Genomic DNA, 13313 nt, shown 5'->3' on the forward strand with positions numbered 1-13313 from the left:
GCTAACTACTTGCTTGGTCACTATTGAGTTTAGCTAGCTAGCCTACTATCAAGTGACATCACTAGCGTGCATTTCTTGTGCATGTTTCCAAGCTCTGTAGATTTAACGTTCGTGTTGAACGCTTGATCTCTTCATCCTGACAATTTACAGGTCTTTGAATAAATAACAGGGCCACAAAAAACTGAAGAACACAGTTTTAAGCTGTCAGTGCTACATGCACTCCTTTTTAGCTCCTCGTTAATCACATTAGGCTACATGGAGGTAAATAGTAATTCTGGAAAAACTTTCTTTCAATGTAGCACTAATACTAGCTTGAGCATACTTGGTTGGTGCAATGTAAATACTTCTAGCCCAACTGAAACATGTCGTTATACTGATAATGACCAGTCAGTCAAACCACCCGGTGATATACTGAGTGGAGGACCAGATTAATTTGTGAGGTTGATACCAGGTAAATTACAGTATCATTCAGTGTTATGATATTGATAAGGGTAATTTATGCGAGCAGTGTACTTTCAGCTCACTGTCCATTAGGAACATTTGGAATGTGGAACTTTTTGAAAGTCAGCTAAAAACCAATATCTTAATATCAATCAATCAAATGTATTTATAAAGCCCATTTTTACATCAGCAGATGTCACAAAGTGCTATACAGAAACCAGCCTAAAATCCCAAACAGCAAGCAATGCAGATGTATGGTGGTTAGGAAAAACACCCTAGAAAGGCAGGAACCTAGGAAGAAACCTAGAGGAACCAGGCTCTGAGGGGTGGCCAGTCCTCTTCTGGCTGTGCCGGGTGGATATTATTAGAGTATATGGCCATTAAGGCCAGATTGTTCTTCAATATGTTCAAATATTCATAGATAACCAGCAGGGTCAAATAATAATCTGGTTGTAGAGGGTGCAACAGGTCAGTACCTCAGGAGAAAATGTCAGTTGGATTTTCATAGCCAAGCATTCAGAGGTCGAGACAGCAGGTGCGGTAGAAAGTCGAAAACAGCAGATCTGGTATAAGGTAGTGTGTCCGGTGGAACTGGAGAAGCAGCACGACCGGGTGGACTGGGGACAGCCAAGAGTCATCAGGCCAGGTAGTCCTGAGGCATGGTCCCAGGGCTCATGTCCTCTGGGGGGGACATGAGAGAGAATAATACAATTCACACAGGACACCAGATAAGACAGGAGAATTACACCAGATATGACTGACCCTAGTTCCCTGGCACATAGACTATTGCAGCATAGATACTGGGGGCTGAGACAGGGAGGTCGGGGGACATTGTGGCCCCGTCCGACGATACACCCAGAAAGGGCCAACCAGGCAGGATATAACCCCAACCACTTTTCCAAAGCACAGCCCCCACACCACTACAGGGATATCAACAAACCACCAACTTACTACCCTGAGACAAGGCTGAGTATAGCCCACAAAGATCTCCTCCACCGCACGAGCCCAAGGGACAACAAACAAATCTGCTAAAACTCGTCAGTTTCTAAGAAGATGTCAAAGTTGGCCTTGATTTATTTACCAGATGCTTTTATCCAAAGTGACTTAGGCTACAGAACAGGTCATAGTGGCAGATTCAGTATATGTTGCAGGATGCAAGAATCAAATCCATAATGCTGGGATTTTTGGTCAGCATCATAAATGCTCAATTACACTTTCTATTGGTTCTTGTGTTTTATGTACATGACCTCTTCTGTTTTTCTCACAGGCTTGCACTGGCATTGACAACATTGCAGAGGCAATCACGCTCTTAGAACTCAATAATTGGGATTTAGTGGTAAGTTCACACATCAGTAGGTCATACGAACCTGACATTTTCTTCTTTTAAATTGAAAATATATTATATACTTATTTTGCTATTAAAATTGTTAAACAACCTGGCCACTGTAGTGACTATAGCCTTTACCTCATTGGTCCACAATCATAGCCGTGGGCCTATTTTCTTTTTTTCCTTGAACAGATGATCGGGAGCCAGAACAGAATCTAGTTTTCTATCAAATTGGCAAAGATTTCCATGCAAATATTCTGAAATCTGCATTAAAAACAATGTTTTTTTCCCATTAGATGTTTCCCTCAAATGTACTTTTTGTGTAAAAAAGGCTGTGTGACGACGCGGTGCACATAAAAATGTCTTTGGCAATTAAATTCTCATGCACCCAATTTAAAAATAAATAATAATAATTTTAATGTGTTTTCATTATGAACTCCGCACTAAAAGAAACGTCCTCTCACTGTCAACTGCGTTTATTTTCAGTAAACTTAACGTGTAAATATTTGTATGAACATAAGAATCAACAACTGAGACATAAACTGAACACAGCCATGTGACTAACAGAAAGGGTGGGTTCAAAAGTTACTTTCAGTGTCTGGTGTGGCCACCAGCTGCATTAAGTACTGCAGTGCATCTCCTCCTCATGGACTGCACCATATTTGCCAGTTCTTTACTGTGAGATGTTACCCCACTCTTCCACCAAGGCACCTGCCGTTTCCCGGACGTTTCTGGGGGGGGAATGGCGCTCACCCTCCGATCCAACAGGTCCCAGACGTGCTCAATGGGATTGAGATCCAGGCTCTTTGCTGGCCATGGCAGAACACTGACATTCCTGTCTTGCAGGAAATCACGTACAGAACGATCAGTATAGCTGGTGGCATTGTCATACTGGAGGGTCATGTCAGGATGAGCCTGCAGGAAGGGTACCACATGGAGGAGGAGGATGTCTTCGCTGTAACGCACAGCGTTGAGATTGCCTGCAATGACAACAAGCTCAGTCCGATGATGCTGTGACACACCGCGCCAGACCATGACGGACCCTCCAAATCAATTCCGCTCCAGAGTACAGGCCTCTGTGTAACGCTCATTCCTTCAACGATAAACGGGAATTAGACCATCACCCCTGGTGAGACAAAACCGTGACTCATCAGTGAATATTTTTTGCCAGTCCTGTCTGGTCCAGCGACAGTGGGTTTGTGACGTTGTTGCCGGTGATGTCTGGTGGGGACCTGCCTTACAACAGGCCTACAAGCCCTCAGTCCAGCCTATTGCGGACAATCTGAGCACCGATGGAGGGATTGTGCGTTCCTGGTGTATCTTGGGCAGTTGTTGTTGCCATCCTGTACCTGTTCTGCAGATGTCATGTTCGGATGTACCGATCCTGTGCAGGTGTTGTTACAGGTGGTCTGCCACTGCGAGGATGATCATCTGTCCGTCCTGCCTCCCTGTAGCTCTGTTCTAGGCATCTCACAGTACGGACATTTCAATTTATTGCCCTGGCCACATCTGTAGTCCTCATGCCTCCTTGCAGCATGCCTAAGGCACGTTCACACGCAGATGGCATGTGGGCTGGAGCCAACAGCTCGCAGATGCGGTGTGGGCATTGCCTACATTATGAGATTATGGTCAAAAGAGCAGGATTATTTTTATTTGTCAAACTGCAGCCAAGCATCAATCATCATGTCACCAGAGTAAGACCCTCAATTTATTGGAAAGGCGCATCAAGTGATTCACCTTGCACTTTCACCACCCTGTGAAGTTTATCATAATTCATTTAATCTGTAACCAAATTACTGCATGCTTTCCTGAGTTGTTGTTGTTGGAGGACCACACAACATATCATCGCGAGACTCCAAGTTTACTATGATTTGATGGTTATTACAGTGCATTCGGAAAGTATTCAGACCCCTTGACGTTTTCCCCATTTTGTTATGTTACAACCTTATTCTAAAATTGATTTAATAAAGTAAAATCCTCATCAATCTATGCGCAATACTCATTATGACAAAGTAAAAACAGTTTGAATTTTTTTACCTTTTTTTTATAAAAAAAAAAAAACCTTTTATTTACATAAGTATTTACACCCTTTTGCTATTGGACTCGAAATTGAGCTCAGGTGCATCCTGCTTCCATTGATCATCTTTAAGATGTTTCTTCAACTTGATTTGAGTCCATCTGTGGTAAATTCTATTGATTGGACATGATTTGGAAAGGCACACACCTGTCTATATAAGGTCCCACAGTTGACAGCGCATGTCATCGCAAAAACCAAGCCATGAGGTCAAAGGTATTATCCTTAGAGCTCCGAGACATGATTGTGTCGCGGCACAGATCTGGGGAAGTGTACCAAAACAATTCTGCAGCATTGAAGGTCCCAAAGAACACCGTGGCCTGCATCATTCTTAAATGGAAGAAGTTTGGAACCACCAAGACTCTTCCTGGATTTGGCTGCCCTGCCAAACTGAGCAATCGGGGGAGAAGGGCCTTGGTCAGGGAGGAGACCAAGAATCCGATGGTCACTGACAGAGCTCCAGAGTTCCTTGTGGAGATGGGAGAACCTTCCAGAACGACAACCATTTCTGCAACACTCCACAATCAGGCCAGATAGAAGCCACTCCTCAGTAAAAGGCTTGGAGCTTGCCAAAAGGCACATAAAGGACTCTCAGACCATGAGAAACAACATTCTCTGCTGTGATGAAACCAAGATTGAACTCTTACCTGAATGCCAAGCGTCACATCTGGAGGAAACTTGGCACCAGCTCTACGGTGAAGTGTGGTGGTGGCAGCATCATGCTGTGGGGTTGTTTTTCAGCTGCAGGGACTGGGAGACTAGTCAGGATCGAGGGAAAGATGAATCCCGCAAAGTACAGAGAGATCATTGATGAAAACCTGCTCAGGACCTCAGACTGTGGTGAAGGTTCACCTTCCAACAGGACAATGACCCTGAGCACATAGCCACTCCTGCATTGAGTTGGCTTCGGGACAAGTCTCGATGTCCTTGAGTGGCCCAGCCAGAGCCTGGACTTGAACCCGATCAAACATCTGGAGAGATCTGAAAATGGCTGTATCTGCTCTGCCATCTAACTTGGCAGAGCTTGAGAGGATCTGCAGAGAAGAATGGGAGGAACTCCCAATATACAGGTGTTCCAAGCTTGTAGTGTCATATCCAAGAAGACACAAGGCTGTAATCGCTGCCGAAGGTGCTTCAACAAAGTACTGAGTAAAGGGTCTGAATACTTATGTAAATGTCTGTCTTTTATTAGACATTTCCGCTGCCATTTCTCGCATAATGAATGTTTGACCCCTAAAGATCCCATGTTGTCTAGTCTGTTTTTTGTTGTTGCCATTTGCGATGTTTACAGATGAATTTGCTATTTCCATCAGGCCTGTCGTGATATTTTTGTACTTTACTCGCATAAATTGGTTGTGTGGAAACCTAGTTAGAGTTCTAAATAAATTGTACACTGCAAATTTAATTGCAACCGTCCCAAATGGATATAATATTTGACAAAAACAGAATCGGACCTTGATTACATTGGAATACGATCACGTATGCCTCGATTTATGCGTTTGAATACTTGAACAGATTTCCTAAATCAAAATCACTGAGTAGATTTCCTGGTGATATTATAGACTTATGTCCAACAACAAAAATTATACGAAACAAATTATATATTAAAATATATTTTGCTCAACTTGGGGTGCCAATTAAAATCACCGGACCACCCTTTACATTGTTGCACGTACTCTTGTGTAATGTGAGTTATAGATTTCCGTATGTGCTCTACGTTGAAAGTACTAATGTTGTCGTTTCTAGAATATTATGCCTAACCATTTTTTTTGCATGTAATGTCTATTGATACTCCAATTACTGTATTCTGAGATACATTTATCAAACGAAGACCCATTTATATAAATTCAAGGCCATGGGTAGGCCTAATTCACAACTCTCTACTCCTGTCATCCACCAAGGCTTAGTCTACATGGTGAACCTGACCAAATCATACTACAGTACAACTGTGAGCACTAGTGCTTGCTAGTTACTTCAACTTGTAAGCCAATTCAAATGACCAATTAAGCAAAAAGCATAGCTGCTAAAAGCACACAGTATGTGATTTCATTACCTATTTCAGTTTGCTTCCTATCTGAACTAAAATGCTACACTTATTACTGAGATGTATTTATTTATTTATTTATTTTACCTTTATTTAACCAGGTAGGCAAGTTGAGAACAAGTTCTCATTTACAATTGAGACCTGGCCAAGATGTATTGTCACCTTGATTGTGACATTTCAATCAACAATGCACCATCATTGCCATGTGTCTCCGTTTATCAGTGAGACATCATTTGGGCTACCTACCACCCCTCTTTAATGGGCGTATAAAGAAAGTCTTGTGTCAGCTTTGATTTCAAGTTTGAGATTCAAAGGAGCGGTATGAAACGGTTTTACTTTATTTCCACAATGTAACCCTTTATCATAGTGTGTGTTGGATGGGGTGGGCTATATTTAGCTGAGAGCTGTTCTTGTGCTGGCAGCTTTTCAAAGCAAGCAAGTAGAGCCTAAGCAGTGGTTAAACGCACCTGTAAATGTGATGACTTGCAGTTCCTTTTCGGTGATGTTAGGTTGATAAAAATTTACAAAAGAAATCTGTGTGTTGGGACAGGACAGCGAACAAAAGAAACCTGTGTGTTGGGACAGGACAGCGAACAAGTGTTAAATACTCAGTGGCCCTTTCTCATTGATTTGTGGCTTCACTAGTAGACCTGCTTACAAACTTTTCTTAATACTTGCCAAGTTTTCACAATTACAATTTTCTCTGGTATTTTTGTCAATTTTAAAATATTTTCTGTTCATGTACTTTTTAGTTGATGGTACATTTTGCAATGTTTGGAAACTGCTGGACATTACCCAGTGTTCTAGAGCACTCATCTCAATAGGTCTCCTAACAATGGGCCAAAAATAAACTCATTGCAAGTATTGTCCTCTCGCTGCTCTGTGTACTCAACAGTTCCCCTAAATCAGTTTCACTGTTTAAAAAAACTTTCTGAGGCCAACTACCTACTTCAACCTCCTTTCTCATCAATGATCTGTTCTCGTATGAATGTCATATCATCGTTTGGGCACCAGTTCCCCCTCATTTTCTTGCATTACGTTCCCTTTGCGTTGAGTCCAAATATGATAAAAATCGAATTGTTTTAACTGAAAAGAGTAGCCCATCAATGCATGCCTATACCTAATGTGTCTGACTATCATCCTAGCTTAGTACACTAACATTCATTTCAGAATTATAGTTGCTGTAGAGAGACTCACAGCCACTCGTATGGCTACCAAAAGTTGCCTTTGAAATTCAAATGACTAGTTCTATTGGCAGGAACTGGCAGTAGATAGTTATGGGAACGTTTACTGTTGATTATCAGTGTTTGAACATGCATGCTCTCAAGAGTGTAATACTTTGCGACACATTTTATTCCATGGTCTTTTCTCTTTTTACAGGCAGCCATCAATGGTGTGATGCCACAAGAGAATGGGATCTTGCAAAGGTAATATGCCAGATTTTTATTTTTTATTTTATTTATTTTACCTTTATTTAACCAGGTAGGCAAGTTGAGAACAAGTTCCCCTTTACAATTGCGACCTGGCCAAGATAAAGCAAAGCAGTTCGACAGATACAACGACACAGAGTTACACATGGAGTAAAACAAACATACAGTCAATAATATAGTATAAACAAGTCTATATACAATGTGAGCAAATGAGTTGAGAAGGGAGGTAAAGACAAAAAAGGCCATGGTGGCAAAGTAAATACAATATAGCAAGTAAAACACTGGAATGGTAGTTTTGCAATGGAAGAATGTGCAAAGTAGAAATAAAAATAATGGGGTGCAAAGGAGCTAAATAAATAAATAAAAATTAAAAACAGTTGGGAAAGAGGTAGTTGTTTGGCCTAAATTATAGGTGGGCTATGTACAGGTGCAGTAATCTGTGAGCTGCTCTGACAGTTGGTGCTTAAAGTTAGTGAGGGAGATAAGTGTTTCCAGTTTCAGAGATTTTTGTAGTTCGTTCCAGTCATTGGCAGCAGAGAACTGGAAGGTGAGGCGGCCAAAGAAAGAATTGGTTTTGGGGGTGACTAGAGAGATATACCTGCTGGAGCGTGTGCTACAGGTGGGAGATGCTATGGTGACCAGCGAGCTGAGATAAGGGGGGACTTTACCTAGCAGGGTCTTGTAGATGACATGGAGCCAGTGGGTTTGGCGACGAGTATGAAGCGAGGGCCAGCCAACGAGAGCGTACAGGTCGCAATGGTGGGTAGTATATGGGGCTTTGGTGACAAAACGGATTGCACTGTGATAGACTGCATCCAATTTGTTGAGTAGGGTATTGGAGGCTATTTTGTAAATGACATCGCCAAAGTCGAGGATTGGTAGGATGGTCAGTTTTACAAGGGTATGTTTGGCAGCATGAGTGAAGGATGCTTTGTTGCGAAATAGGAAGCCAATTCTAGATTTAACTTTGGATTGGAGATGTTTGATACGGGTCTGGAAGGAGAGTTTACAGTCTAACCAGACACCTAAGTATTTGTAGTTGTCCACGTATTCTAAGTCAGAGCCGTCCAGAGTAGTGATGTTGGACAGGCGGATAGGTGCAGGTAGCGATCGGTTGAAGAGCATGCATTTAGTTTTACTTGTATTTAAGAGCAATTGGAGGCCACGGAAGGAGAGTTGTATGGCATTGAAGCTTGCCTGGAGGGTTGTTAACAGTGTCCAAAGAAGGGCCGGAAGTATACAGAATGGTGTCGTCTGCGTAGAGGTGGATCAGAGACTCACCAGCAGCAAGAGCGACCTCATTGATGTATACAGAGAAGAGAGTGACTGTTGCATCTTCAGAAGTTAATCAAGTGTTCACTGTGCATTTTCTAAACATCCCCTCAAACTATTTTTTTTTATCACATTGCAAAAATTAATATGTTAACCAAAATAGGAAGCACAACTTGTACACAGGAGATAAGCATAAGGGACGGGAAAGGGGGATACCTAGTCAGTTGTACAACTGAATGCATTCAACTGAAATGTGTCTTCCGCATTTAACCCAACCCCTCTGAATCATATGGCGTAGTGTCATATGCAAAAACACGTCACCGTCAATGTGACGTTCTACCTGCTACACCGAAACAAACCAAAATCAACTTTATTTGTCATTTCAATTCACAAGCAAGAATACAAAACTACCATAGCACATGCCCACACCTGTGCTTACATGAAGAGCAAGGCCAATAACCTTGTTTTGTTGACCTGAATATCAATCAAATGTATTTATAAAGCCCTTCTTACATCAGCTGTACAGAAACGCAGCCTAAAACCCCAAACGGCAAGCAATGCAGGTGTAGAATCAGTACATCATTTTGTATGCATTTCTGCTAGAGGTTATAGAAATGTACTGTCTAGAACTCTCAGTGAAAGCACATTTTGGAGCAATGGTGGTTACTTGTTCATGCAAAATCATTTTTATTATTTTATAAAGTGCAGCTGTGGTCTCGTCTGTGTAGGCCTAGATGTTAAGAGCTAGGTTTTGTTATGTTTTAAAACTGCAATATTTTTTTATTTATTTTTACCTGGAAGGGCTCATTGAGATTAAAATCTCTTTTTCAAGAGTGCCCTGGCCAATTGAATTGTAACCTTGTGGCCTGATGACGATTGAGGAGTTCAGAAGATGTAGGATACATGTAGTAATCAATGGCTACATCAGTCACTTGACCTCTTGAATATGTAGCTCTCGTTTTTGTACAAAGCCTATTGAGTAGGCACAAACTGACATGATGGAAAAAATCGTGATCATCAGTGCAGGAATTTGAGGCTTTAGATCTCATTTCCCCCACAAAGCTCAGTGTCATGTAGTTATTCAGTCAAGATTTGAACACCAAATTAGGCGGAAATCAAACAACCAGATTTGTAGCCCATAGCTGGGCAATATCAAGTGAAATACTGTGGGGGTGGTTATAGTTTGAAGTGATATTCAAAGTCATAGGCTTGATATGGCTTTGAATTACTGCATTTCAGTGGTAGGCAGAAAAATAGAACTCTGATAGTATTTCGTATGCTCTTTGAGTAGAGTATCAACAGAAACAGAAGTGTTTTTATGTGAAAGAACAGAGAGGAATATCTTCCCAAAAACTGGAATTAAAAGGGCTACTGAGAAAAACGCCTCTGAGGCATTGTGGCTCACGTTTTTTCTCAACGGTCAGTCTGAACTCCATGAATACACTGGGCTGAAGAACAAATACATTGACTGGGCACATTCTGTTAAACCGTTTATTTTGCGAGTTTCTGAAGACTTTGGGCATGAGAACATGGTTTCTTAAGGGCACACATAATTATGAATGGAGCCTGGCTGTGTGACTTGCAGTCAGCCCGTATACTGGCTGGCACCAGGCTGCTCTCGTAGGATGGCACTCCTCCTCAGTAAACGGCTCCATTGAGGTGACCGGAGCCAGCTGGAGGCCTGCTCTTAGCCCCAAGCCTGCCTCCTGACTAGGTGGAGAGCGACATCTAGATGTATGCCATGGAACAACCATTTGTATTATTTTTAACTCTCATAATAGTCAACGATCCTCTGTATTAATGTGCCAAGTTTCAAATTGTAGCTTAGAATGCTTACAAAAACCTGCCATCACGTTGCAAGGGAAATGTATAGCCTACCGTCTAGGGTGAATTATGACTGTGCTTCTTTCATCCTGTTTAAGAAATTGCGTAGCATGTCCTCATTGTTAGACCATGTTATGGTTTCTTTGGTTGTCTACACTCCTGATGAGAGTACAACTCAAACACACCAACATCTTCTATGATGGATATGAATGACAATCAACTGTGTATAACAGTTTTGCACCAAGATACTGAAACTGAAATATCAGTGCACTCTAGTTTTCTAATTTGTGTAGGTACAGGAATTGTTTATTTGCGGTATTGGCTGTTATTTCACTCACTGAATTTACTAGCTAATGGTGAGTTACCTCAAACTGTCAGTTTGTTTTCTGTGTATATGTAAATGCTTACTGCATAGCTGATAATGACATGATCTAATTTTCCTAACATCCATGCTTGTAGACTTCTTATTCTGTGGTTCATAAGAGGTCATTATGCACCTGTGCAGATCTCTGTAGGACAGGTGTTTGTCCATGCAGACTTAGACGGTTAGACCTTTTGTATATGTCCAACAACAAGCCTCTGCTCTCCCTGAAACATCATTTCCACCTGCCTATGACGGTAGGCCTAATTCTTGGCTGTGGGTGAATCCAAGCCTCACAAGTGGTTTCTGTGTACGGTATGTTGTTTTTATGCCATTATCATGGAACATTGATCTGTAATGATTTCCTACGTGCCCTCAGAACCCCCAACGTCTTTAACCTTTTTGGTATTGTAATCGGGTTGGATAAATACAGCCTTTGTGCAAGACCCTGCTCTCCCTCCCAGCACGATATGTGCTGACCCACGAGGAAAAGAGAAGCGCCTTTGTCCGGGTTGGGAGAGAGAAAATACATTATTTACTGCCGTGTGGGACAGAGCCTCGAGGGAATTCAGGCCTTAGACATGGAGAGAGGCTGAGAAAAAAAAATGTTTTGTCTCTGGCCTCTGCATCAAAATAAGACTGAATTTGCTCTGTGGCAGACAATTCAGCATCTGCCCATATTATCCACTAAAGCCTGTTTACACTGACTCTGAAACTGTTTGTATTGCTGCTGAGAGGCTCGTGTTGCTGCCTCAGAAGGGGGCTGTGGGTATTTTGTGGATTTGGAATATTTCTGTTCAGTGTTGCTTGTACCATTTGTGATAGGGAAGAAGCAAAAAGCATAAAATTATTTAAAAAAATAAATAAATCAAGCAATTCAAAGGTTTAGCCCAGGGTTTTCAATGAGGTTCGGAGGGCTGGCCTGAATGTGTTAGTCTTTTACCCAAAACAAAACCTTTTTTTAATGCTCTCTCACTGTCTAGCTTTCATTTCTGTGATTATTAGTTTGCTGGACACAGTCAAGAAACCTTAATGTAGGTCCTTTATCACTTCTGCACAGTTTCTATTTGGTTTTTAGGTTTTTTAAAGTATGAGTTTTATTTTTTTGCTCAAACTACCCGTGGGCCGGATTGAACCCCTGGTTTGACACCCCTGCTTTAGCCTATTTAAGTGGACAATACTTTTTTCCTGCAGTGGACAAAGTATTCAGAAACCCAGTCAAATCTAAATAGGCTAAATGTTTGAGTTTATTGAAAAATGTTGCTTTGTTTTTGCATTTCAATAGTGTTGAGTAAAATTCCACATGTAGGGTTTAGTCTGAGAATTACATTATTTTGGTGGTAGACTTTCTACTTTTATAGACACACTTAACTCTGTATACAATTCAATATGATATTGAACTGCACAACATGATGCTCCCTGTGTTGATGTTTTCTGAACCTCTGCTTACTGTCTGAACCCACAAAAACTTCCCCAGCGAGGTGTCTCAGGCCAACATCTATGGGCCTCACAGCCAAGCAGCAACAGCAGAGGCAGCAGTGGCCCCACCAGCCACCTCATCGTCTTCCTCCTCGCCGCCATCCTCCTCCTCAGCCTTCTGCCCTGTCCTCCCCTCTCGACACATTGTGGAGCGGCAGCCGCGCATGCTCAACTTCCGGGTGGAGTACCGCCAGCGCACTGTGGAAGTGGTCGTAGAGGAGGGCAGCGCAGTTGGTGAGGAGATGCGCTCACCTTACACTACTCTTCATACTATGGTTCCTACACTAATATTCCACTATGGGCCTACTCATCATTAATATGTTGTAGAAATCTGTTGTGAATGTCTTGTAATTAATTTTTTTTATTACTGCCTTGATTTTGCTGGACCCCAGGAAGAGTAGCTGCTGCCTTGGCAGGAACTAATGGGGATCCATAATAAATGCAATACATCACACACCCTTACTGCTTACTCAGAGAAAATGTGGGTGTTACAGATGTGGTGTTACTGAGAATCCAAAATATTTTGTGTTTCTGGTAAAAGGAGCGATGTTGGTCAATACAACACCTAGGTATAGTGCTTTTGTTTTTAGACTTCGAACCCTTTCTCAGAATCTACACACTTGTACACAGTGTTGAAACTATTTATGTTGTGAAGATAAGGTAGTGGAAGTGTGTATTACAAGTGTTTTACTCAAATGTAAATTGCTTGTAAAGGTGTAGACTTTCATTAATACACAGTGAATTTTGTACTTTGCTTTGAAAACACGTTTTCTCATCTATTACTGCCATCTTATGGTGGGGATATGTCCAACTGCCAGTTCATAATTCTACAACTTGTTTCTTCCTTTTCTTGTTTGTAGGGGAAATCAAACATATTCTTGAGACAGAGCTTCAGGTCCCCATATCACAAATGCAGTTAAAGGGTTGGAAAAGTGGAGACGTATCTGACGTTGTGAGTAGTTCTCTCAAAACAATTGTTTTGGTTAATGTAATACCTCTTGAAATGAGCATGTTTAAAGCATCTCTGCCACCTTTTTAAGTTTTATCTTTTATTTTTCACA

The 13313-nt window shown here is 41.6% G+C and overlaps 1 protein-coding gene across 1 annotated transcript in view; it reads left to right on the plus strand.

Moving 5' to 3' along the window:
- Positions 1–13313, plus strand: part of faf1 (Fas (TNFRSF6) associated factor 1) — an 82333-nt gene that overhangs the window by 899 nt on the left and 68121 nt on the right. Inside the window, exons 2-5 of the mRNA XM_020499122.2 lie at positions 1709–1777; positions 7267–7313; positions 12251–12486; positions 13113–13204. Of these exons, the coding sequence (XP_020354711.1) occupies positions 1709–1777; positions 7267–7313; positions 12251–12486; positions 13113–13204 (444 nt within the window). The remainder of the gene's footprint in view (positions 1–1708; positions 1778–7266; positions 7314–12250; positions 12487–13112; positions 13205–13313) is intronic.

This window comes from Oncorhynchus kisutch, linkage group LG13 (genome assembly GCF_002021735.2).
Source record: "Oncorhynchus kisutch isolate 150728-3 linkage group LG13, Okis_V2, whole genome shotgun sequence".
In the NCBI taxonomy this organism is placed as follows: domain Eukaryota; kingdom Metazoa; phylum Chordata; class Actinopteri; order Salmoniformes; family Salmonidae; genus Oncorhynchus; species Oncorhynchus kisutch.